At 42.0% G+C, this 24,837-nt stretch overlaps 2 protein-coding genes across 4 annotated transcripts in view; one reads left to right on the top strand and one right to left on the bottom strand.

Moving 5' to 3' along the window:
* ccdc30 (coiled-coil domain containing 30) overlaps positions 1-7,563 on the bottom strand; it is a 59,346-nt gene extending 51,783 nt beyond the window's left edge. For all 3 annotated transcript variants that reach the window (XM_033048397.1, XM_033048398.1, XM_033048396.1), the window contains exon 1: positions 7,219-7,563. In XM_033048397.1, the coding sequence (XP_032904288.1) occupies positions 7,219-7,263 (45 nt within the window). In that variant the 5' untranslated portion in view covers positions 7,264-7,563. The remainder of the gene's footprint in view (positions 1-7,218) is intronic.
* A 359-nt stretch (positions 7,564-7,922) lies between these two features.
* utp3 (UTP3 small subunit processome component) lies at positions 7,923-24,780 on the top strand. The gene is made up of 16 exons (XM_033048399.1): positions 7,923-8,062; positions 10,129-10,222; positions 11,529-11,585; positions 12,300-12,356; positions 13,967-14,087; positions 14,316-14,390; positions 14,878-14,999; positions 15,875-16,027; positions 17,617-17,688; positions 17,783-17,823; positions 19,171-19,267; positions 20,627-20,806; positions 21,867-21,976; positions 22,908-22,974; positions 23,852-23,959; positions 24,503-24,780. The coding sequence occupies exons 1-16, from the start codon at positions 8,055-8,057 to the stop codon at positions 24,590-24,592; spliced, it is 1,452 nt and encodes a 483-aa protein (XP_032904290.1). The 5' UTR covers positions 7,923-8,054; the 3' UTR covers positions 24,593-24,780.
* Positions 24,781-24,837: the final 57 nt, after the last annotated feature.

Genomic DNA, 24,837 nt, shown 5'->3' on the forward strand with positions numbered 1-24,837 from the left:
GTATCCCAAGATTCTTTCAGCCCCTTTCTCTCTCTCTCTTATGGACTGATACGAGAATAAAATGATGGTGATACCTTAATTGAAAATTACAAAAATCATCAGAACACTATTTTTCTCTTTTATATAGATAGTTGTGATACCTCTGAATGTTTCCTTTCTTGGATATTTTCACTCCTACTTAGTTTATTCTCTGTGGTGCCCTGCAATAATCATGTATTGTCTTTCTGCTGACTGGTTAGCACGCAACAAAAGCTTTTCACTATACCTTGGTAAACATGACAATAAACTGAATTGAACTAAACTCTATGTAGGACAATGTCTCAGCTAGACTCTCCAAAATTATTAGTATGTTGGGAAAGAGAGAAACAAATTATTATAGATCACAGAAAATATAGTGAAAGGGAATGATGGATTAGGGGAAACTCCCTGGTGAAAATAACACAGAGCGACTTAAAATGGTAGTTAAAAGACAGTTAAAATCAGATTGTGTATTTGAGCAAGTATTATGTTGCTAAAGGTAAGGCTGTAGGATATGCAGAGCAGAGCAGACTATTAAAACAAGTTGAAAAAGTAAAAATAGCAAAAAAAACTGGGCTAAAATGAAACCAGGCAAAAATGGCCAATTCTAGTACATGGCTGAAAGAAATAATTAATTAATTGGAGCCGGAGAGTTAGATATTGAGTCCTGCAGGCTGTAATGTGGCCAGACAGCTGATGAAGTGCTGCTCCTGAAGTTTGTAGTTTGTGAAAACTGGCCATTTTTGCCTGCCAGCATCTTGGCACCGCTTTTCCTTTCTTTTATTTAGTCTGGCCTGCTGGGCAGATCCAAAGCAGATCACTCGTCTATGTGAGGTCAAAGAATGAATTATAAATGTTGGTTATTTAAACAGTATGGTTTTGGGGGAAACTGAGTTAGTTAAACCTGGTTGGTCTTTGAGTTACTAAGCATTTTCATTTTTCAGACCAGTAAAAATCATGGTGAAGATGAATTTTCTACAGGCGGGGGACGGGGCAAGCGGGGGGAGCGCTGTCTGAGTGAAATTCACACGGTGCAAAGCCAATGTGATACAGACACACACCGCGATGAACAGGAAGGTTGGCGCTGTAATTAAGACAGTGAAAGCACAGTGTACGGCAGGGGTCACGCAAGTCCTTTAAAAGAGGGTGGAAGAGAAGGGGGGAGAAGGAGTGGAGACAACTTTTAAGAAGCCAGAGATACACGGCTGTGAAGCTCGGCGGACATTAACATTACCGGTCGGTTATCCTTGGTTCTGAAAACTACTGCTTACGTTTTTTTTCCCCAATGAGTCAATGAAATTCACCGGTCAGCACCGGCTACAACCTACGAGAACCTTCGACCTCCTGGCAACCCACTACGACCTCCTGGCGACCCACCTACGGCACGAGAATTCACGCTACTCTCCATGGCGGCTTCATTCTGGTCGCCGCTAAATTTTCAACGTGTTGACCATAATGAGGCCGCGACTAGTTCCCAGAATGCGGGAACTCCTCACGACCATGAAAGCGACTCCCCGGCAACTACCCTCGAACACGTGGCGACCATAGTCTCCTGCAGTCGCCTATAAAGTCGCCTGTGGGACAGGCCCATTAGATACCTGGAAAATGAGCACAATATTACTTTAGATTAAGTCAATTATTAACAATCCAGGAAAGGAATGTAAAGGAATGTCAAGACCACAGTGATACACTTTGTGGTTTGGTGGTTTGCAGGTACACTGCTAGGGTGGTTAATGGTGGGAACAAACTGACAGGACCAATTAAGTACAAAACAGACTAGAGTAATGTTCAACTGTAATGATTGGCAATTTTTTCTCTGTTCCCACATCACTTATTGGTACCTAGATGTTAAACAAACCCAGAGACAATACCAAGGAATACGTGATTTACTTGTGAGCCAAAGTGAATGAAATCTGTCGCTGCTGGATCATATTATCACACTGCCTTAACCATCAACATGTCACTTAACAGATCTCAGAAGCTCCAAGAAATACAAAGAGAGCAAAATTCAGAGATCAGCAAAACTTCTCCAGAGAACACCCATAATCTAACAAACTGTGTCGGAAAGAAACAAACTGTAATATTTAAGAAGGAACTGCAGATGCTGGAAAAATCGAAGGTAGATAAAAAATGCTGGAGAAACTCAGTGGGTGGGGCAGCATCTATGGAACGAATATCATTTCAAGTGATAGAACCAGTCATGAAGGAGTTGTAAGACCTTAGACAAGTCAGGACTCATTAATTAAAGTGGCTAAAGGATATGTATTAATTTCTTAGCATGCTGTGCAACTTCTACACGAGACTAGCATGCTCAACAATGTGCTAATATTGTACTGTGATTCAAAATAACATTTACAAACTACCCAAACAAAGGATTCTTTGAACATTCCCTTCACAGAGGAAAAAGATCAGATTCCAAATCCTTTTATTAAAGAAAATATATCATCACATACTGGTTAGCAAACACTAGCTACCAGTCATTTAAAGATTAGAGATAATGTTTTTAAATTTTTGACATTGCAATCAAATAACTCAGCATTCCACCAAGGTTACCATGGACAATGCCTCCACTGTTAATGAGAGAAAGCCATATGATAGTTGGGGGAGGGGGAAGACAAATTTGGGTCCACTAATAAGGGTAACCAAGATTCTCTGCTGTGGTTTTCATCTGCCATGGCAACTATCGAGACGTTGGCTCTCTTCATTCAACTGTTTTGTCTTTGAGGTCTTGTTGGATCTCTATCCATACCATGAGCAACATCCCTCCCCTCCATCCACAACCTGCTTGACCTTACTGCTGTCCAAAGAGCAGTAGTTCTCCCTCAGTATAGATCTGAAATGACAGACTACATCGCTGGAGTCAAGAGTGTTTTATTGTCATGTGTCCCAGATAGAACAATTGCATTCTTACTTGCAGCAGAACAACAAAATATGTAAACATAGTACACTGTAAACAAAATAATAAACGAGGAATTTTTTTAAACTTTGCTTAAAATGCAAACTGGATAAGAGCTACTCCAGCATTTTGTGTCTATCTTCGACGGAAACTTTTAACAATTGCAAACAATATTGAGCCGCATATGTAGCAATGTTACAAAATTTTGAGATTTTAAAAATCAAGTCTGTAATTTATCCCATCAGATAAAGCATAAAAATAAGTTTAATTTGACACCTAATTCACTTTCATATCTCAAGTATTTAAAAAGTTATGGCCATTTTCATACTGGGAAATGAGCATCTTGTTCCCTATTGATTTTCTATGGACATAACAAAAAAGCTGTGATCGTGAACAGTCAAAAGCCCATAACTTTCTTAAAAATTAAGAGAACTGAATGAAATTTTCAGTTATCATAGATTGAAGCATTCTGAAACAAATATAAAATAATCTTACTTGGATGACCTGAAATTAAAGCATATAATTAGTTAGTTACCTAATTGTAGCTAATTTCAGACTTCAATTACTAGATCTAAACATCTATCCATTTCTTAATAAATGATTAACATTTTTAAATAGCCTAAATGTCCAAATAATATTCACAAATAATTCACAATAAAACATGATTTTTAAATCTCATTTACATTAATTTATAGGCCAAATGGAAGGAATTTAGTGTTTAATTGCTGTAAATAAATGCCCATTTAAATCAGCTTTCCAGTGGGTCCCTGTGGAACGCGCTGGTTTAGAACGTTCACATTGCGGTAGATTTGTGCCTCAAATGCCGAGAAAAATACTGCGCGATATAATGGGCCCAAATTGAGCTACTCGCAATAGTAAACTTTGTATAACGGGATCTTTAGAAGCCCTTTTTAATGTAAAAATATACAACCTAACTTCTGTGGTTTGCTTTATGAGACCCAGCGGTTGGTGACGGTCGCGGGTTTAAAGATTGATTTTTAAACTACTATAACTATTATTCAAGGCCTTTAAACCTAATAATAGCTTTTGCGACGGGGTCTTCCAGCGATTTTTCGTTAATAATTAACTAGGCTGAACATTTTCGATTGGAACAGCTTAGAGAAAATCGCGTTTTAAACCCGCCCCCTCTAAACAGCGCCAAAATCGCGCACACCCACAACGGAAGATTTTCAAGGACGCTTCAGGTAGGCTTTGCAACATACCTAGCATATGTACATCCCCCAGCGGCATGCTGTACAAAAAGGTTATGAGATCATGTTTAAGAAAGAGCTGCAGATGCTGGAAAAATCGAAGGTAGACAAAAATACTGGAGGAACTCAGCGGGTGAGGCAGCATCTATGGAGAGAAGGAATAGGCGACGTTTTGGGTCGAGACCATTCTTCAGACTTTGAGGGTGTTCAAAACATCCGTCCAACTATTTTCATTCCGGATTATTTATATGGATACAGGATAAGGTAATAATGTTTAATGCAAGGTAGAGCCAGCAAAGTCCGATCAAGGATAGTCTGAGGGTCATCAAAGACGTAAATAGTAGTTCAGCACTGCTCTCTGGTTGTGGTAGGGTGATTTGGTTGCCTGATAACACTGGGTAGAAACTGTCTCGAATCTGGTGGCGTGCGTTTTCTACGATGATACAAGTGGCATCCCACAGAGAGCTGTAAGTCAAGAATAGGAAGGTAAGGGGGAATTCAGGAAAATTATAATTATCAGGGAAATGTCACTGAGCAGTGCGTTGGTGCTGCACATAGCCAACTCTCCAGGACCTGATGCCTTCATCTTCAGCTCTTGATAAAACGGAGAGTGTTAGGTTTCTGGACAAGCTGCCAACAGTGAGGCATTAAAGAGGCTTTTCGATAGGCCCATGGATGCGCAGGGATTGAAGGAATATGCATCAGTGCAGGAAGAGGATATTGGTTTAAGATGGCATGATGTTCATCACATAGATTGTGGGCTGAAGCACTTGTTCCTGTGCTGTATTGTTCCATGGTCGATGTTGATGTCTACAGATAAAATGGAGAAAGCATCAGGGTACGCCATCTGGTGTTTGTTAACCACAGCATGCTAGCCTAACATCTGACTGGGGTGGCATGTTGTTGTGACAGTGGAAGTGAATTCTTCTGGGAGGTAGAAGGGTTAACATTTTGCAGCACCTCATCGCTAGATGTTCCAGGTGGTGTGAGCAGGAGTTGGACAAGTCTGTCATATCCGAGCACCATGAAGAATTTAAATTCAATGTATGACTCACTAGTTGGGCTTCCCAAATAAAAGGAACTGTCCATGGTTGAATGTTTTCAAGTTCAAGTTCGCGTTTATTGTCACTTGGCCAACTAAGATACAGTGAAATTTGAGTTACCATACAGCCATAGTAAGTGAAAAGAACACAATACACACATAAAATAAAATTTTACATAAACATCCACAACAGTGGAATCCACATTCTTCACTATGATGGAAGGCAATAAAGTTCAGTCATCTTCCTCTTAGTTCACCGTGGTCGGGGCCTTGAACCCTCCGCAGTTTGCCGCTGCCGACAGTCCGATGTCCAGACCTTCTCGTCGGGATGATCGAAACCCGACGTCGGGACGGATCGCAACAACGAAGCATGGAGCTCCTGAATTGACCATTTCTTACTGGAGACCGCGGGCTTTACGGTGCTAAAGTCCACGGTCGGAGCGCTTTTTCTGGCGACCCTCGGCAAAGGATCCCCGGCTCGGCGATGGTAGGTCCGCGCTGCGCCAACGGCTTAAAGCTCCAGGCCGGTCTCCAGGAAAGGCCGCACCAATCCAAGTTCTTAGGCCGCAGGGGAGGTAGGGGCAGAGATGCGAAACAGAGAAAATGACATCTCCTTCCAGGTAAGTGACTGGAAAAAAGTTTCCCCCTATTCCCCCTCCCAACCCTCCACCCGCATAAACTAGCCAAGAAACATTGAAACATACATTAAAGATATACTTAAAATAATAAAAACAGGATAGAGACACAACCGGCTGCTGGCAAGGCAGCCATTACAGGCACACCCGGAGGAGCACATTCAAAACTACAGGCTCATATGCTGAGTCTGCACAGAGGTTTGCTGCAGCCACGAGGCAGAGAAAGCCAACACATTAAAGCCCTCCTACCATTACATACTCAGAGTTTGCAACTCCCCTGAGCTGTCTAGCCATGGGAATGATGTAAAAATGATGCCATGCCAATGTAAAGTAAACCTTGTACATAAATGGAATGTTCTGTCTGGTACTGCGATTGAAGATTTATGAATGCACTGTATTATGCATAAAATTTGTAACATATAAAGTGTATTTTTAAAAGAAAGAAACAGCAATAATTACATGGAGATTCAACAGCGTGCAGTTAGCAATGAATTAAGTTAACCACAGCTGAGAAAACGCATCTGTTATTATGAAATGAGACAATGTCTGGAATATATATTAATTTGGAGACTGCAGATGCTGGAATCGAACAAAATACAAGGTACTGGAGGAACTCAGCAGATCAGGCAGCATCTGTGCAGGAACTAGACAGACAACGTTTCGGGCAGGGACCCTTCTTGAGATTCAGCTAAAACATTACACTTTGGTTTAACTGACAATTTAGCAAAACAAAAGTACAGTGCCCTCCATAATGTTTGGGACAAAGACCCATCATTTATTTATTTGCCACTGTACTCCACAATTTGAGATTTGTAATAGGAAAAAAAATCACGTAGTTAAAGTGTACATTGTTAGATTTTAATAAACGCAATTTTTATACATTTTGGTTTCACCATGAAGAAATTATAGCAGTGTTTATGCATAGGTCCCTCTCCCATTTCAAGGCACAATAATGTTTAGGGCACAACAATATCATGTAAAATAAAGTAGTCATGTTTAGTATTTTGTTGCATATCCTTTGCATGCAACGACTGCTTGAAGTCTGTGATTCATGGACATCACCAGTTGCTGGGTTTATTCTTTGTCTATTACAAATCTCAAATTGTGGAGTACAGAGGCAAATAAATAAATGATGGGTCTTTGTCCCAAACATTATGGAGGGCACTGTATGACCTGATTAACAAAGCAAATTCACCAGTAGCGGCATATATGTCCTCTCAATATTTCTCCTTTAAGAGTAGGTGTTAAATAGAATTTCCATTCATTGCTTCGGGTTTCGGCCCGAAACGTTGCCTATTTCCTTCGCTCCACATAGACGCTGCTGCACCCGCTGAGTTTCTCCAGCATTGTTGTCTACCTTCAGAAACATTTTTTTCAGTGGAAATAGGTCGGTTGGATTGGAAATGTGATGTTTACCTCGTCGCCGCGGTCCATCTCGGCAGCTGGAGAAGGGTCGCCCATTCCCCTTCTCTTCAGAGATGCTGCCTCCTGTCCCGCTGAGTTACTCCAGCGGGTTTGTGTCTGTCATCAGCAGCAGCTTCTCCTCGTTGTCTTCATCCTCCGGGCGGGCGGTGGGGCGACCTCATGGTACCGAGACACCGGCACGACGGGGCAGTCAGAGCGGGGGCTGCATGGGGCGCGGACAGCGCTGTCTTCACACTAAGTTGCTGCTGCTGCTGTTGTTGTTGTTGTTGTTGTTGTTGAGCGGGGCCGGGGTCGCGGGGACATGTCGGGCCCACCCGCCGCCGCGGCCCCCGTCACCATGGCAGCCGGCATCTCCCACCCGCACACCCCGGGGGGGATCCACCTCCACGCCACATCTTCCAGCTGGCACAAATCCGCATCATCCCCCTTCCACACCAACAACCAGACACTTATCAACTTCCTATAGAAATCCTGCTTTAAACCTGTCACTTAAATGCCTTAACCCCCTGCTAAATAGCCAACAAAAGAACACCTCCACCCCTCTACCAAAGGCAATGGAATCGCCCTACGCCGACCGGAAGGGTGTCCGGTGGGAAATCATTCCGGGTAAAATAAATAAACACTAAACAAACCAATTCGTCTGTTGTAAATCCAACTTGTCACCATCGACAATTAATGGGAGCAATTGTCAGGTCATATAGAATCAGGAGGAAGGAGGCGATTGGTATTTGGAAGCCCCGGTCAAGCTCTGTGTCGCTTGTAAAAGGCCGGGCGGTGATCGTTCTCCACCGGGAGGTGTTAAGGAAGGGGACTTCCTGTTGCGGACCATGCGACGGTAAGAGATGGAGAGAGGGGAGAGGGAGAGAGGGGGAGAGGGGGAGAGGGGGAGAGGGGGAGAGAGGGGGAGAGAGGAGGAGAGGGAGAGATGGGGGAGAGAGAGAGGGGGAGAGAGAGGGGGAGAGGGGGGAGAGAGGGGGGAGAGGGAGAGAGGGGGAGAGAGGGGGAGAGGGGGAGAGAGGGGGAGAGGGGGAGAGGGAGAGGACCTGCCTGGAAAGGGGGAAGAGCTCGGGGTCTTGGTCGTGCAGGCGAGGGATAATGTTTAGGAAGGAACTGCAGACACTGGTTTAAACCGAAGAAGAGGGGTCTCGACCCGAAACTTCACTCATTCCTTCTCTCCAGAGATGCTGCCTGTTCCGCTGAGTTACTCCAACATTTTGTGTCTTTCGAGGGTTAATGTTACCGGTGAGGAGGGACCGCGCCGTCCCCGGCCGCTTTGTTACCGTCAAGTCTTTACCAATGTACACTCTGGAGTTTAGAAGGATGAGAGGATATCTCATTGAAACATATAAGATTGTTAAGGGTTTGGACACGCTAGAGGCAGGAAACATGTTCCCGATGTTGGGGGAGTCCAGAACCAGGGGCCACAGTTTAAGAATAAGGAGTAAGCCATTTAGAATGGTGGCGGCAGGTTCTCTGGATGCTTTCTAAGAGAGAGCTACATAGGGCTCTTAAAAATAGCGGAGTCAGGGGATATGGGGAGAAGGCAGGAACGGGGTACTGATTGGGGATGATCAGCCATGATCACATTGAATGGCGGTGCTGGCTCAAAGGGCCAAATGGCCTACTCCTGCACCTATTGTCTATTGTCTAATGTACTACCTTGAGTGTCAAACAGGAAACAGAATGTGTAGGAAGGAACTGCAGATGCTGGTTTAAACTGAAGATAGACACAAAATGCTGGAGTGATTCAGCGGTACAGGCAGCATCTCTGAATAGAAGGTATGGGTGATGTTTCGGGTCTGAAATATCACCCATATCTTTTCCTATTCCATTTTGTCACCTATTCCTTTTTTGTCCAGAGATGCTGCCTGTCCCGCTGTGTTACTCTAGCATTTTGTGTCTATCTTCTATGTAAACCTGCAGTTCCTTCCTACAAAACAGCCAGTTTGTGCTTGGTGTAATTCCACAGCCCTGAGTGTAATTATTGTTTTTGGCGTGTTGGCACGTCTGAAGATAGTCACATAGTTCTGGAGTAACTCAGCGGGACGGGCAGCATCTCTGGAGAGAAGGTAGGTGACGTTTAGGGTCGGAACCCTTCAATCTCAAGAGTCACTCCCCGAAATGTTGCCTGTCAGATGCTGCCCGATGCTGTCCATTCCCCTCCCATTGTCACTTGTCTTGATGCTTTTGGTACTCACCCTTAAAATAGTATTGTGTGAAAACAGATGGGGCCACGTTTTATCTTCAGCTGGGCAGATTTCCAAAAGTACATTATCATATTGTTGCTTTTGATTTTATGAATGAGACTTGGACCTGCATCAAAAAAAGTTCAGGAACTGCAGTTGATGTTTAGCTGATTGTGGAGCAGGATTAAGAAATATCAATCTTTCTGCTGTTTTGTGGGGAATCTATGACAATCTGTAACACTGACAGCAGCAAACAAGGCGAATGGCATCAGTTGAGACTCTTGCCTCTCTTCTTTAAAACCTTGACACACAACCAATTCAATGCAATGTTTAACTTGTGCACTGGATGTAAAGAATGTCTGTAAAGTGAGTTTCAGGTAGTTGAGTTGAAGACTGCAGCATAAAAGTTGCCCAATCGGTGTTAAGAAATCTACTGACGACTTTGTACTGACGACTTTATTCTGTAAATTGCCATTGTGGTCCAAGCCATTAACAATCTTATGTTTCAATGAGATATCCTCTCATTATGTAAATAAGTACAAAAATCTGCATAAATACATTATCATGTGTAGCTAACTATCTGTACTAAAATAATTGTGCAAAGGAAGAACAGAGGTTATCTATGTATTATAACTATATGTATTATTCTATTTAACATAACTCCAGAATTGATAATTATTAAGATATATAATTTTAATGATTGGCTGCTTTGCAGATCCAGTAGAAAGAAACCCAGGCTGCAGCAACAGCAGCAGGATGATGGCAGCGATGACCCCCAAAAGTACAGCAACTTACCAAATCCTGATGCTGTGAGTATTAAAAAATGAGTGTGTGGCAGGTAATTCTTCATATTACTGCCAGTGTTTTTTTTACTTCATCTGTCTCTGGGTTTAAATGTGGAAGCAGTTAGTTTGGGATATTCTTGTTCAATGTGGATTTCATTCCGAAGATTTCACTATAGCGTTCGTGCATAAGCTTAGTGCAATCATGTGTACATTTGCTCCAAAGCAGAAACCATGCATTTTGTCACTGCTGATGACCAAACCCAGTTATCCTCGTCTCACCACTCGCTCGCCACATCTTCCCATCTCCCCCCATGTCTGCCTTCCGCAAAGACCGCTCCCTCCGCAACTCCCTTGTCAATTCTTCCCTTCCCTCCCGTACCACCCCCTCCCCGGGCACTTTCCGTTGCAACCGCAAGAAATGCAACACCTGTCCCTTCAGCTCCCCCCTCGACTCCATTCAAGGACCCAAGCAGTCGTTCCAGGTGCGACAAAGGTTCACCTGTATCTCCTCCAACCTCATCTACTGCATCCGCTGATCTAGATGTCAGCTGATTTACATCGGTGAGACTAAGCGGAGGTTGGGCGATCGTTTCGCCGAACACCTCCGCTCAGTCCGCAATAACCTACCTGAACTCCCGGTGGCTCAGCACTTCAACTCCCCCTCCCATTCCCAATCCGACCTCTCTGTCCTGGGTCTCCTCCATTGCCAGAGTGAGCAACACCGGAAATTGGAGGAACAGCACCTCATATTCCGCCTGGGTTGCTTGCGTCCGGATGGCATGATCATTGAATTCTCCCAATTTTGCTAGCCCTTGCTGTCTCCTCCCCTTCCTTAACCCTCGAGCTGTCTCCTCCCATCCCTCCGCCCTCGGGCTCCTTCTCCTCCCTTTTTCCTTCCTTCTCCCCCCCATCAATCTGAAGAAGGGTTTCGGCCCGAAACGTCACCTATTTCCTTCGCTCCATAGATGCTGCTGCACCCGCTGAGTTTCTCCAGCATTTTTGTGTATCCTCGTCTCATATTTTGTTTTGTGAAAGACTTAAAGTGGGGTTTGGGAGTTAAATAAAAACTTCCTCTTTAATCAGATTTTAATGTAAGGGGCAGTGTAATTTGGAGGAGATGATAGATAAATACATTTTCAGAAGACTGTGGACAAATCTCATGCATAGCATTTAGGAACTGCGAGCAGGTTAGTCCAGCCTTTGAATCGCAGTTTGTTTGCAAAATCTTGAAAGCCTGAATGTAAGTTAATTTTCTGTGATTGCGATATTGAAATGTAAGTGGGTAAGGAGCAGTTATGCTCAATGTGAAAGCCTTTTTTTCTTCTTGTAGAATTCTTCCGAATATTATAATGATGAAGTTGATGAATTTCACGAGAAGAAACTTAAGGTGAGTGTAAGACACCATGTTTATATATAACCTTTGTAGTAAAGTAAAAAATAAGCGCGGATGAAATTGTGTCAGCCCGTTTCCCATGATGTTCATTGTAACCCATAATGTTATTTATAAACTGCAGGTTAAGTAGGATTGAGGGGTTGATTTGGATAATAATTGAAGTTCTGCTATAATGTTATTAAATAATGGAAGTTGTAATTTAAAAGTGGGAAAGATGTATGTCGACTATTCCTCCACAATGCTGGCTGATGTAGCTGCAACAACAAGATACTACAGAGAATAAAATGATGACACCTTTATAATGCAGTGCCATCATAAATGTGAGCTTACCACCTAAGAAGGGTCTCGACCCGAAACGTTGCCTATTTCCTTCGCTCGAGAGATGCTGCCTCACCCGCTGAATTTCTCCAGCATTTTTGTCTACCTTTGATTTTCCAACATCTGCCGTTCCTTCTTAAACCTAAATCACATTAGTCACTAACAACATGGGGTATAGTTTGGAGCATATTAATAATATATGCATGGCAGCGCAAGAAATTGATGTGCATTGTTACTGATTTTTCAGGGTGAAATATTGAGTCATTCTTAAGGAACACCACTGCTCAGTTTGCCAAAACAGGTTTAACAACAGCAGTCCAAAGGTGCCTTGATGCTCCTGTTGGCAAGCCTTTGAAAATCTCGATAATCCTAAACTTTTTGTTGTTGCAGAAGCTGCTGGACGATGGAAAAGCACAAGAACGTTTTAGTGAGGACTCATTGGATGAGGTATGTATGTGTTGTTCTGCTGGGCTGACATAACACAGTTGTTAGGCAAGCTTTTTGGAACGCCTTCTGATTAATTTCTTAATGCCTTGTCGATCGATATTTAAAAAAAAAACAAGAGTGTTTCTGTCTTTCCAACTCTTTTGGGGAAAGCAGGATATAATTGGGTAGAAAATAAGATTTGTATAGCATCTTTTACAGACTTGGAACCTGACAAGGCATTTTACTGTTGATAAAAGGTTTTAAACCCTTGTCACTGTTGTAGGGAAACTGAAGCAGACTTGCACACAGCAACTGCGCACATCCAGCAACGAAATAATAACCATATGACATGAGGGATAATAATGAGTTGGGACTCTTGGGAAAATTTCCTTGCTGTTCTTAAATTACACTGAGGATCTTTTTTTCATTCATTTGAGAGGCTAGACAAAACCTTGCTTTAACACCTGATGTGAATGATGCTATCTCTGCAACACTTCCTCCTCGATGTTATGCACAAAAAGTAGCCAACATTTATGTGCTTGTTTTTCCACAAGTCTTGAGACCACTCTTGTCTCAGTATTTTTACTTTCACTCTTTAAGGTAGAATAGAATAGAATAGAATGCCTTTTATTGTTATTCAAACAGCTTGGTTTAAACAAAATTGCATTTTGTACAGTCTTACATTACAAACAAACCTACTAGAAAGTAGTCGTTATGTAAGCTATTAACAAAGGTCTTGATAAACTAGATTAAAATTTAACATTTCCTTTGTCACTAGAAATCTGCAGGTGTTGCATTTCTGCGTGCATTTTCAGCTGTCTGTGTATAAAGTCGGCTGTATAATTTCTTGGCTGACTAAAGTGCATGTAATGCAGCAAAAGCATTCGCAAAGTATTATTTAGGGGCACCTTTTCAGTTACAATTATTTTCCCTGATCACAAATAATGTTGCATTAATCTTCTCTGCTTTATCTGTTATGGCCAGCTCCATGTATGGTGTAACCTCTGTATTTTACTCTCTAGAGTCAAGAGTGTTTTATTGCCATATGTCCCAGATAGAACAATGAAATTCTTACTTGCAGCAGCACAACAGAAAGCATTGGTCCATCCTAAATAGTGAAAGGCTATTGCAGTCTCCCAATACAGATCTCTTGGCCTTTCAGCTCTATCAGTAGTCATAATATCACACTTTATTGATTTAACTCGATTTACTTCATAATCTCTACTCCAAAGAAGCCCTGAATGTTCAGTCATTTATTTGAGGCTGCTATCAGTAGATTCATGTTATTTAGCCGTCAATGAGGTTAGGGGTTTTCGCAATTCCAACAATAGTATTGAACATGAGAGCTGAACCAAAGGGCTGCATGCGATTCCCTTGTTTATTATGCGAATCTGCTTGTTTTTCCTGGACCTTTCAGTGTTGGTGGTAGTTTTTACTACGGAATTTGATCCTCCACTGAATTAAAAGAACAACATCTTCTGATTTCTGTAACTGATACGGTTCGCTGTACGTTTCCTTCTGCCTTATTTCCCTTCGGTTAAATGCAGCAAAAACGATATTGTTGGAAAGGAATTTATTGACCATTAATTGGATCAAACATCAATGCTGACGACTTGCTGTGTCTAAAACAGGAAGAGGTGATGCCCCTGGAGCTTCCCGATTCGGATGATGATGATGAGGAGGAGGATGAGGATGATGAATGCGAGGAAGATGTCGACATGGACAGTGATCTCGAGGGCAAAAGAGAGGATGGTCAGTGCTGTGCTGTGATGTTATCGAATTCTGTATAATGCATCATGGAACTAATTTATTTTGCAAACTTTAGCCTGGCCAGAGGCATTTGCAGAAAATTGGGAGAGAAATATTGCCATGTTCCATTACTATTAATTAAGAATAATCGACGTGCGACGTTACTGCTGCAAATGCTGAATCGGTTTCTTTGCAGTAAGACTGATTGTTGCTTCACTCTTTCTCCTCCAGGCCTCCCCAGCGCTTTGTCCTGGGGACAGAAGAAGAAATCGTATTACCAGACCGACTACGTTGATGAGATTCCTCGTAAGTTCTGTAACTTGCCATCTTCAGCGGGGGGGGAGGGAGACTGGTTTATTCCTTGTGTTGTTTGCATGGATGTATTTGTGGTTTTGAAATGCACGGTGTCAACAGCATTGATCCCGGTCCTCAGAATGAACACAAGATGTGACAATTCCATTTTAGATGGTGTTTTTCAAGACCGATGCCCTGCCTTTGGTATTGTAGCAAGATAGTCAGACTTTTGTGTTTTGTTTTAATGTGCTTTAAGTCAGGCTTGTCTCTGAGTGGCACTGTGGCAATGCTCTGACCTAGTCTGGATTCACTCTTTGGTGCTCTTTGACAGCAGTTTAGGAATTGTATTTCCTCCCTTTCAACATGAAAATCCAGGGTGGAAAGTTTAAAGCCTTGGGCTTTTGTACACAACTATCTTGTGAGAAGGTATGAGTACTTGCAAGGAGATGCAAACATGTATTGTGGTCTGACTTGGCATTTGCTGTTGACACACTTGCAGGTGGAAAGAAACAGGCAGAAGCTCTGGCAGAGGTTGAAGAGGAGGAACTAGAAGCCATAACCATTCAGAAACGACTGGCTGAGGATCTGTCAGAGGATGACTTTGGCCTCGACCTTCTTCAGGTAACGACCAGGGGGTGTGTGTGTGTGGAGGTGCAGAAGTGGCCTTTGCAACAGATTGCAAATGCCCAAGTAATTTGTGGTTATTATTACTGGGATCGGCTTCCTATCTTTTCCTGGCGCTCCACTCCAATAGCTTCGTGCCAACTTATTTTTGAGATAATTCAGTAATGTTTGTCCTCTTGATGTAGTGGTGGTGCTCTCACTTTTAAAATTCATATTGGATTAAGGTAATCCTGGTTCTGCGTGATTAAACTTGCCAGTTCAGCAGGAGAGGCCAGATTATAGGCCTTTCCTGTGTTGTGGCCCTCTTTCTTACAGTTATTGATCCTCCCATTCTGAAATATACAATTATGGATATGTTGGGTATTTTCATTATTGTCCCTCGCACCTTATATCCGCGTGCTTTTGCAATATTTGAAGAGTTGTAAGCTATGATTCATTTTACAGAAGCAATGCTGTTTTTGGCTCTAATATGTTCTTTTGGTTTTGAACTACAAATTCATTCTGCCATGGACTGACTGACTTCAATGATCATTTGCATATCTATCCAAAACGGATATTTGATTTGTCCCCCAACCCATCTTTTCTCAACTGCAATTGACATGAGCACATACAATTATGTTCTAATGCAATCAATGTTGTCTTCACTGCTGGTTCTGACACATATCCAAGACGGGGCAATCAGCAATGGTAACCTCTGACTGCTAGCAATCTTGCAACATTTTCATGAATTCGGGTAACAATGTTTTCTGCCAACTTGTGCACGATGAAACAGGGATGAAGTACGTACAGGTCTGCTGTTCTCTCGCAGTTCTTTCTCAAAAGAAGGTTTATTTATTTACTTTTCATTCTTACGTGGAGTTTTCTCATCCTAGACATTTGCCCAAGAACGGGAAGCAGAGAAAGATTCTGGAAAGGACCTGAAAATTAAAAAAGATTTGAATAAAATGTCCCAGAAAGAGAAGATGAAACTGCTGAAGAAAGAGTCACCTGAGCTACTGGAACTCATGCAGGATTTCAGGGCAAAGGTCAGCTAAATCTCTAACATTACTCATGTTTATTGAACTCTTCTTAGTGTTTTCTTAAGATTAGATGCCACATATATAAGGTTGAAAATTCATAAATTACAGGCACAATAAAATAGTGCATTGTAATGTTCCAGAGGTAAAAATCTATTTTATTGGGTACTCATTTCTAAACCACAAAGAATATTGAACAGTACAGTACAGGAACAGGACCTTTGGCCTAACATGACGCAGAGACATGAAATATTATTTCGTTGATGGAAATCGTGTTTACTGAGATTTTATGGTAGTAGTGCACATTAGTTCCTCGCTAGATATCAAGTCTCATCTGATGCATGAATAGAAGTTGATGTTTCCAAATTAAATTATGTTGTTTAGCTGATCGACCACTGGATAAGAGACGGCCACTTAACATATTGTGTATTAATGTAGGAGGATGCAAAGACAATGAATTAAGACAAACAATTGAATTTAAGCAAACCTTACAAACATTGGCATCGAGGGAACTAGGGAATTGGTTATTTTGTTATCGGGGGAAACCTATATTCGCATTTTTCTTTATATTCTTTTCAGAAAACCTCAGTATTTGGCACCTTGTTTTTGCACAGAAAAACTGAAGGATACAAGATGAATTGATTTTCTTGGCTTCAGGAAAGCACAGATTTGACATCACTGCTCAGTTTATAGTTCTTCACAAAATAAAAAAATCTTAAAGGTAGACAAAAGTGCTGGAGAAACTCAGTGAGTGCGGCAGCATCTCTGTAGCGAAGGAAATAGGAAACATTGCCTATTTCCTTCGCTCCATAGACGCTGCTGCACCTGAAGAGTTTCTCCAGCACTTTTATCTACCTTCGATTTTCCAGCATCTGCAGTTCCTTCTTAAAAAATCTTAAATCTTGATAGCACAAAACAAAAGCTTTTCACAGTACCTTGGTACATGTGATAAATTAAACTGAACTTAAATGTGAACATGGATAAGAATGAAAGATAAATGTCAACCTTTTTTCTTTTGATCGATTGCCATAGCAATTTGTCACAATATATTTCTTAAATATGAAAGTGCTGCATAGTGATGGTTTAGACAAGTTTTTTCTTTTTTTTTTTTCCCCTTTGCGCAAAAAAATTGAGGTTTGCAATTGTAGAAATATTTCCCATTGCGAGTCACCTTGGAAGGAAGAAAGTGGAACCTTTTCTGTTTTAGTTACTTGTAGTTTGTTTAGTTTATTGTCACGTGTACCGAAGTACAGTGAAAAACTTTTAGGATTAGTTTTAGTTTAGAGATACAGCGAGGAAACAGGCCCCTCGACACGCCGACCAGCGATCCCCGTACACTAACACTATCCTGCGCACACACTAGGGACAATTTACAATTTTACTGAAGCCAATTGGCCTACAAACCTGTACGTCTTTGGAGTGTGGGAAGAACCTGGAGAAAACCCAAGCAGGTGAAGGGGGGAAAACGTGCAAACTCCGTACAGACAGCACGTAGTAGTCAGGATCGAACTCAATCCTAAGGCAGCAACTCAACCGCTGCACCACCGTGTGTTTTAAGTTATTCTGCCAAGTAAAACAATTTCTGATTGATCTTGCAGCTTGTGGAATTGAGGGATGAGTTGCAGCCACTGATGGAGACTGTACAGAGTGGCAGGATCCCAGCAGGGAAGGTATGATGAGAAGACAAACACATTGTGTGACAGGGCGGGGATGGGAGGTGTGAGGTGTGACCGGATCATATTGTGAATTTTGTTTACTTCACAGGACGCCCAGTATGTGCAGACAAAGTACCATCTGTACCTGAAGTAAGTTTCTTTGCTGTAACAAGAGAATCTGTGCCCTTTGCGGGACACGATGAGCTGCCTATTGTCCAGTCTATTAGCCATTCACCATGTGGTGAAATTAATTAACTGATAAGTTAGAAATTGAAACCTCTGTTGGACTTGTGATCGTAAGAGTGTCTGTGCCATTAACATTTGTTAGCAAGATGTTCATGTGAGTTTTGTATGACTGGCAATTGGCAGAGTGTATTGTTGATTAATATCAGTGGGACAAATGTTCTTGTCTGTGACTGGCAGTTCTTACAAAGAACCATTGGCGTTCAGTCATTCCAGTGACCAGTTTCGTACACAGACATGATATAGAATTGGATGTTCCACTGGTTCTTTAGGGATTGTCAGCCTGTATTGGAATTAATGGATAAGGTGAGACTTTAATTGTTCTTGGAGCTTTTTATTATTATAATTTTATTTCAGTTTTTAATTATTTCTAAACTGTTCTTAATGAATTTATTAATTTTATTTACATCAACTTTTTAATTTCTCCAAATGTCATTTAAAAACCATTATAGTCCATTCGCACAACGAACTCTGCCTCTCTTCTTATCTTGGTGTCAAAAATGGTCAGGCCATTCCTAGGGTAGGGCTTCCACACTCTGCTATCTAAGGCCTTGTGCCCTCCAGAGTGTACAGTGGTGCAGAGGTAGATTTGCTGCCTTACAGCACCAGACATCCTGGTTCGATCCTGGCTGCAGGTGCTGTCTGTACGCAGTTTGCACGTTCTTCCTGTGACAGCGTGAGTTTTCACCGGGCCCTCCGGTTTCCTCCCGCACTCCAAAGACGCACAGGTTTGCAGGTTAATTGGCTTCTATAAGTTGTAAAATTGTCCCTAGTGTGTATGATAGTGTTGGTGTGATCGCTAGTCAGCGCGGACTCGGTGGGCCGAACGGCCTGTTTCTGCGCTGTATCTCTAAAGTAAAGTGTGGATGGCCATTGAGTTTGTACCAGTTGAAGGTGGTCGGGTGGTAGACACAAAATGCAGGAGTCACTCAGCGGGACAGGCAGCATCTCTGGAGAGAAGGAATGGGTGACGTTTCGGATTCAAGACCCTTCTTCAGACTCAGGGTCTCGACCCGAAACGTCACTCATTCCTTCTCTCCAGAGACGCTGCCTGTCCAGCTGAGTTACTCCAGCTTTGTGTGACTATCGTTGGTTTAAACCAGCATCTGCAGTTCCTTCTCACACAAATAGAAAATGGGGATCTCCTGTACAATATCTGAGTTTTACATTTAGTAAACAATCCAGAACTGTGAAGTACTGTACTGAAACAAAAAACTAGTGTTCCCTTGGTAATGAAATGTGTCTGATCTGTAGCTACTGCACAAACATCAGTTTTTACCTGGTATTGAAGGCAAAACGTATTCCAGTTCAGAACCATCCAGTGATCGAGAGACTACTCACCTACAGAAATGTGAGTATTGTGCAACTTAACCATACCAAGTTCAGTCTGAAGAAGGGTTTTGGCCCGAAACGTCACCTATTTCCTTCGCGCCATAGATGCTGCTGCACCCGCTGAGTTTCTCCAGCATTTTTGTGTACCCAAGGTCATTGTTGTTTTTTTTACCTATTTGTTATTGTGTTCCCCTGAAACCCTTTGCCTTGGATTCATTTCTCCAGGGAACTGTTGCACTACAATGCTGAGAACTATATTCTGCATCCTGTATCTTCCTGTTTAAGAAGGAACTGCAGATGCTGGAAATTCGATTTTAGACAAAAATGCTGGAGAAACTCAGTGGGTGCAGCAGCATCTATGGAGCGAAGGAAATGGGCAACGTTTCGGCCCGAAACGTTACCTATTTCCTTTGGGATTCGGGACAAAACGTTGCCTATTTCCTTCGCTCCATAGATGCTGCTGCACCCGCTGAGTTTCTCCAGCATTTTTGTCTACCATCCTGTATCTTCCTCTTTGCACTTATTGTACTTGAGTTTGAACTGATTTGTATCTATGTATGGTATATCTGATCTATTTGGATAGCATGAATTCCACAGCCTTCTGGCTAAAGAAACTCCTCGTCTCCATTCTGGCCACTGATTAAGACTAGCCTGGAGTTGCTTGTCTTTATTAGTTAGTTGCGTTGTCTCTCCTTGCCCAGCCCACTCTGGACATCCCCTGGACATATTAATTTCATGAGATGGTTCAAGCTGGGTAAGATTACTGACAATCCTGATTGCTGCCGTGTGAGGTTTTTGGTCAAATAATATCTAAATTATGCTAATTAGCAGAAACATAGAAACATAGAAATTAGGTGCAGGAGTAGGCCATTCGGCCCTTCGAGCCTGCACCGCCATTCAATATGATCATGGCTGATCATCCAACTCAGTATCCCGTACCTGCCTTCTCTCCATACCCTCTGATCCCCTTAGCCACAAGGGCCACATCTAACTCCCTCTTAAATATAGCCAATGAACTGGCCTCGACTACCCTCTGTGGCAGGGAGTTCCAGAGATTCACCACTCTCTGTGTGAAAAAAGTTCTTCTCATCTCGGTTTTAAAGGATTTCCCCCTTATCCTTAAGCTGTGACCCCTTGTCCTGGACTTCCCCAACATCGGGAGCAATCTTCCTGCATCTAGCCTGTCCAACCCCTTAAGAATTTTGTAAGTTTCTATAAGATCCCCTCTCAATCTCCTAAATTCTAGAGAGTATAAACCAAGTCTATCCAGTCTTTCTTCATAAGACAGTCCTGACATCCCAGGAATCAGTCTGGTGAACCTTCTCTGCACTCCATGTTGGTATCAAGAAGGTTGACAATGTGTGTTTTCTCCCTCCAGCTAATCAATGACCTGCTTGTTGTGGATAAGCAACTTACATCTGATATCCAGCAGCAGTTAAGCCAGCCTAATCAAGAGCTTAAATCTGTTACTGGTAAAGATCAAAATATCTCCAAACTGAAGAAAAAGCCACCTCAGCTGAGTAAACGACTAAAAACTGATCAAAGACCAAAAGAAAAGGCAAGTATAGAAGGGTCTGCTGTACAGGTCCACCACCATTTTTTTTTTTTTTTCCCTCGGGCACCCTTGGTTCCAGAGCCTTTCTGGATTATCCGTTTTGCCGGACTATCGGAGATCTCAGCCCCTGAGAGGAGTCCAACGATCCGCTGGACGGCCTGCAAATTCAGCATCTGAAGTCGGCTACAGGTTCCAGAGCCCCGGCCATAGGAGGCAAATTTGATACCCCCCCCCAACCAACCCAATCATTTCTTTCTCACTCGTCACAGGGAGTGTTAGCTAAAAGTGTACAGTGTATAAAAGTATACATAGTCTAGTCATGTTGGTATCAAGAGCAAAGAAAACTGCCATTAAAACTAACTACACGATACAGTGGAAAAGTAATTGTACTAATGGGAGACTGCTTCAGGGTTCTGGAGCATTCTTATCGAGTCCACACACAAGATTAGAAGTTGTTCAGCCAGAGCTGAACACACACTTCTTGGCATCTGCACAATGGTGTCTGTCTTGTGCTTCTTGTGCGTGGTGGTGGAAAGATTGGTGAAAACAGGGCTGTGACATGAAAGCTCTTTCCTTGACCCCATCCGCACCATTAATCCAGAGCCTTTAGTTTTAATCACACTATTGAAATTGGGGCATTCAAATTCAGTTCACTATCAGTAATGGTAAACTTAAAGTTGTTGGACTTTGTAGAAACGCAAGTAGTTCATTAGTGTTCCATCTTTACCCAGTTTGGCTTGTGTCTCTCTGGTGGGTGAATCTCTGCTACCCTCTGAAATGACCGAGCAATGTCTACTTCAAGACCAATTGGGAATTAATGCCGATCTTCCTTGCAATACGCACGATCTATAATTTTAAATGAAAAAAAAAATCAAAAGTTTGGATACAAGGCTAGGAAGTGGTAGTCTCAATTTACAATTATAACATGAATTGGAAATATTAAAATGATTTTCTCCAAGTTAAATGTTAAATTGGGGATCTTTCTCTCGAATTGCTTTGCAAGGATATGTTCTTGTGCCTTTCCACATGTTCCTGAGTATATGGGATTAATGTTTTAATATAGGTCATGGGCAAAGATTTAAAATATGATATGGTTAATGAAGCAGGCATCCTGTATCATAAAGAAATGAAGGGGATTCTATCCCAGAAGAGAAAAAGAATGGAAGAGGACAGGTATGGCTTGTTTATGTGTGTACTCCAGCACTTTATCTCTTTTTGTGAGCCAGCATCTGCAGTTCCTGTGTCTCCCCAATGGGCAAAGCATTATATGTATAACATGAGTCTCACAGTCAAAGCCACGGGTAAATTGACTCCAGAGCAGATGAATGGGTATGACAGACAAATGCAGTGGTTGAAAATGGATTTTCAAAATGATATTAACAAGATATCAAAGGTTTCATTTCATTAGAATAAAGAATATGGAACTCGTGTGTAATTTAAAAAAAAACTAAGAGAACATTAGAGAGAAAACGGCTCCGGATGTTTGGTAGTAACTATCTCACAACATTCAGAACTGGGACTGTTTTGTCCACTGTGTTATTGGTGGTCACAATTGTGGACCGTGCTAAAAAGCCAGGCATTGTAAGCTGCAAACCCACTTTGTTTTTAAATCATTTTATGAATGGAGTAAACTACAACCTTTTTCCGTTTTCTAATTTATACACAATTCTCCAGTTTGATTCTATGGTGAGGCTGCAACTGCACCGCATCAGAGAAAGAACCGAGTTAGAAAAAATGGAAAAATAGAAAAAGGAAAGAATGAATTTATTCTATTAGAATTTAGTTTCCTTTTAAATTCAAGTTTCTCATTGGTAATTGTCTCGGTTCCTTTAATCGGGAGATCCTACGTGCTTAAGTGTTTTTGAGCTTGGGAAGAAATGTTGTTCTCATTCAATAATGTGTTGATTTGCTGCCCACATGCGGACAACAATATCAGCAAGTTGATAAGCTACAGAATTCCAGAAACATTTTTGCTGGGAGGGTAAATTCCGTTTTTTAATATCCTGTCCTACTCGTTTCTCCAGAAGTGGCAACGTTAAGACGTCGGAGCTCCACGCCTAAATACTCGTGTCCCAATCCTTTAATAATGGGTTTTATGTTTCAGTAATGAGAACACTGCTGTGGTACACACGGTGCTTGGTGCAGAAGAAAAGAGAAAGATCACTTATCAGGTATCTATCTTGTTTTAATATATTTTAGTTTGCTTTTTTTTGGTTTTAATTTGCTTTAGGACTATTCTAAACTTTTTTTTCTGAGTCCATCTTGACTTTTTAATATATTAAAAAAAGAGTAGTTCCTTAAGTTTGTTAATTGAGATTGATTATTCACTTTTTTTTTTTTTAAAGTTAGTCATAATCTGAAATTACTGAAACTCTGATTTTTTTTTTTTAGAACCTCCAATTCCTACCGTCCTAATGTTCTCAGTAGCAAATGTGCATCGTGACATCTGGTTCATTTCCTCCCTCTGCCCCCGACAGAATATTGAACCTGTACCCTGGCGATAGAATGGAAACACACCATGCATTCAGTGTCACATTGACAGTACCATGCGGCCTAATGATTCCTCCACTTGCTGCCTCTGTCTTTCACTAGAATGTCCACCCATATACTATTGTGAATAAACACTGGCTGCAGACTGGCCATCTGCTGAGTTTCAGTTCGATTAGTTGGACATTGTTTTGGATAGCTTTGCACAGAATATTTTATTAAAATAAAAGAATCGGTTATAGAGTCTGACAGCGTGGAAACAGGCCCACAGTGGCCAACATGCCCCATCTATGCTAGTCCCACCTGCCTGTGTTTGGCTCTTGTCCCTCTAACCTGTCCTATTCATGTACTTGTCTAATGTTTCTTAAACGTTGCAATGGTCGCAGCCTCAACTACCTCCTCTGGCAGATCATTCCATACAACCACCATTCTTTGTGTGAAAATGTAACCCCTCAGATTCCTGTTAAATATTTCCCCCCTCGCCTTAAACCTATGTCCTCTGGTTCTCGATTTCTCCGACTTATTGCAACCATGTGTGACAAAACTTTCTCCGGCCCACAGATGACCAAGAATAGGGGTCTGACACCCAGGAGGAAGAAGATTGATCGTAATCCTCGTGTCAAGCACAGGGAGAAGTTCAGACGAGCCAACATCCGACGGAAGGGTCAGGTAAGTGAAGTAGTTGGTGAGAGTTTGAATCGAGGGTTATCAATGTCCTATCAACATTTGAATTGTGGCTCTGAGTCTCCCATGTGAGTTAGAAACGTAGGAGTTTCAGCCCTTCGAGCCAGCACCGGCCCTTCAGAGATACAGCGCAGAAATAGGCCATTCGGCCTACCGAGTCCGTGCCGACCAGCGATCCCCGCACACCAGGGGCAATTTACAATTCTACCAAGCCAATTAACCTACAAATCTGGACTTCTTTGGAGTGTAGGAGGAAACCAGAGATCCTGGAGAAAACCCACGCAGGTCATGGGGAGAACGTACAAAAACTCCATACAGACAGCACCCGTAGTCGGGATCGAACCCGGTTCTCTAGTGCTGTAAGGCAGCAGCTCTACCGCTGCGCCACCGTGCCTTTCCGTGTTCTTATAGAAATGTCAAAGTAGGGTTTTATTTCAGATTACCCCCAAATTTAAAGGCATATAAACCCACAATATGTTTCTTAGTGAGATCTTGCTTAATGTCACCTTGTATACTTTGCCTTTGCAGGTGCGTGAGGTCCGGAGAGAGGAACACCGATACAGTGGTGAGCTGTCAGGTATCCGGGCTGGAGTTAAGAAGAGCATCAAGCTTCATTGATCTTATCATTGAGGATCAACCATCTTCAACCTGGAAATTAATGGATCACCTACTCTGCCTCTAAAGTATTTTGGTTTTTTTATGAAAGACATTTTTTACTGTTTATAAATTGTTAGTAAAACTGATGTACCAACTAATGGACTCATACATAATGTAATTACAAACTATTAAATTATATGTGTATTCAATTCTACGTTCTCTTCCGTGTGAGCTAGTACCTAGAAAGGTCAATACACTTATTTATC

Source organism: Amblyraja radiata, chromosome 31 (assembly GCF_010909765.2).
Source record: "Amblyraja radiata isolate CabotCenter1 chromosome 31, sAmbRad1.1.pri, whole genome shotgun sequence".
NCBI lineage: Eukaryota > Metazoa > Chordata > Chondrichthyes > Rajiformes > Rajidae > Amblyraja > Amblyraja radiata.

Coding starts and splice junctions, on each gene's coding strand:
- utp3 (XM_033048399.1), top strand. Junction 12,357..13,966: donor GTGAGGACTCATTGGATGAG/GTATGTATGTGT, acceptor TGTCTAAAACAG/GAAGAGGTGATGCCCCTGGA. Junction 14,391..14,877: donor CTACGTTGATGAGATTCCTC/GTAAGTTCTGTA, acceptor ACACACTTGCAG/GTGGAAAGAAACAGGCAGAA.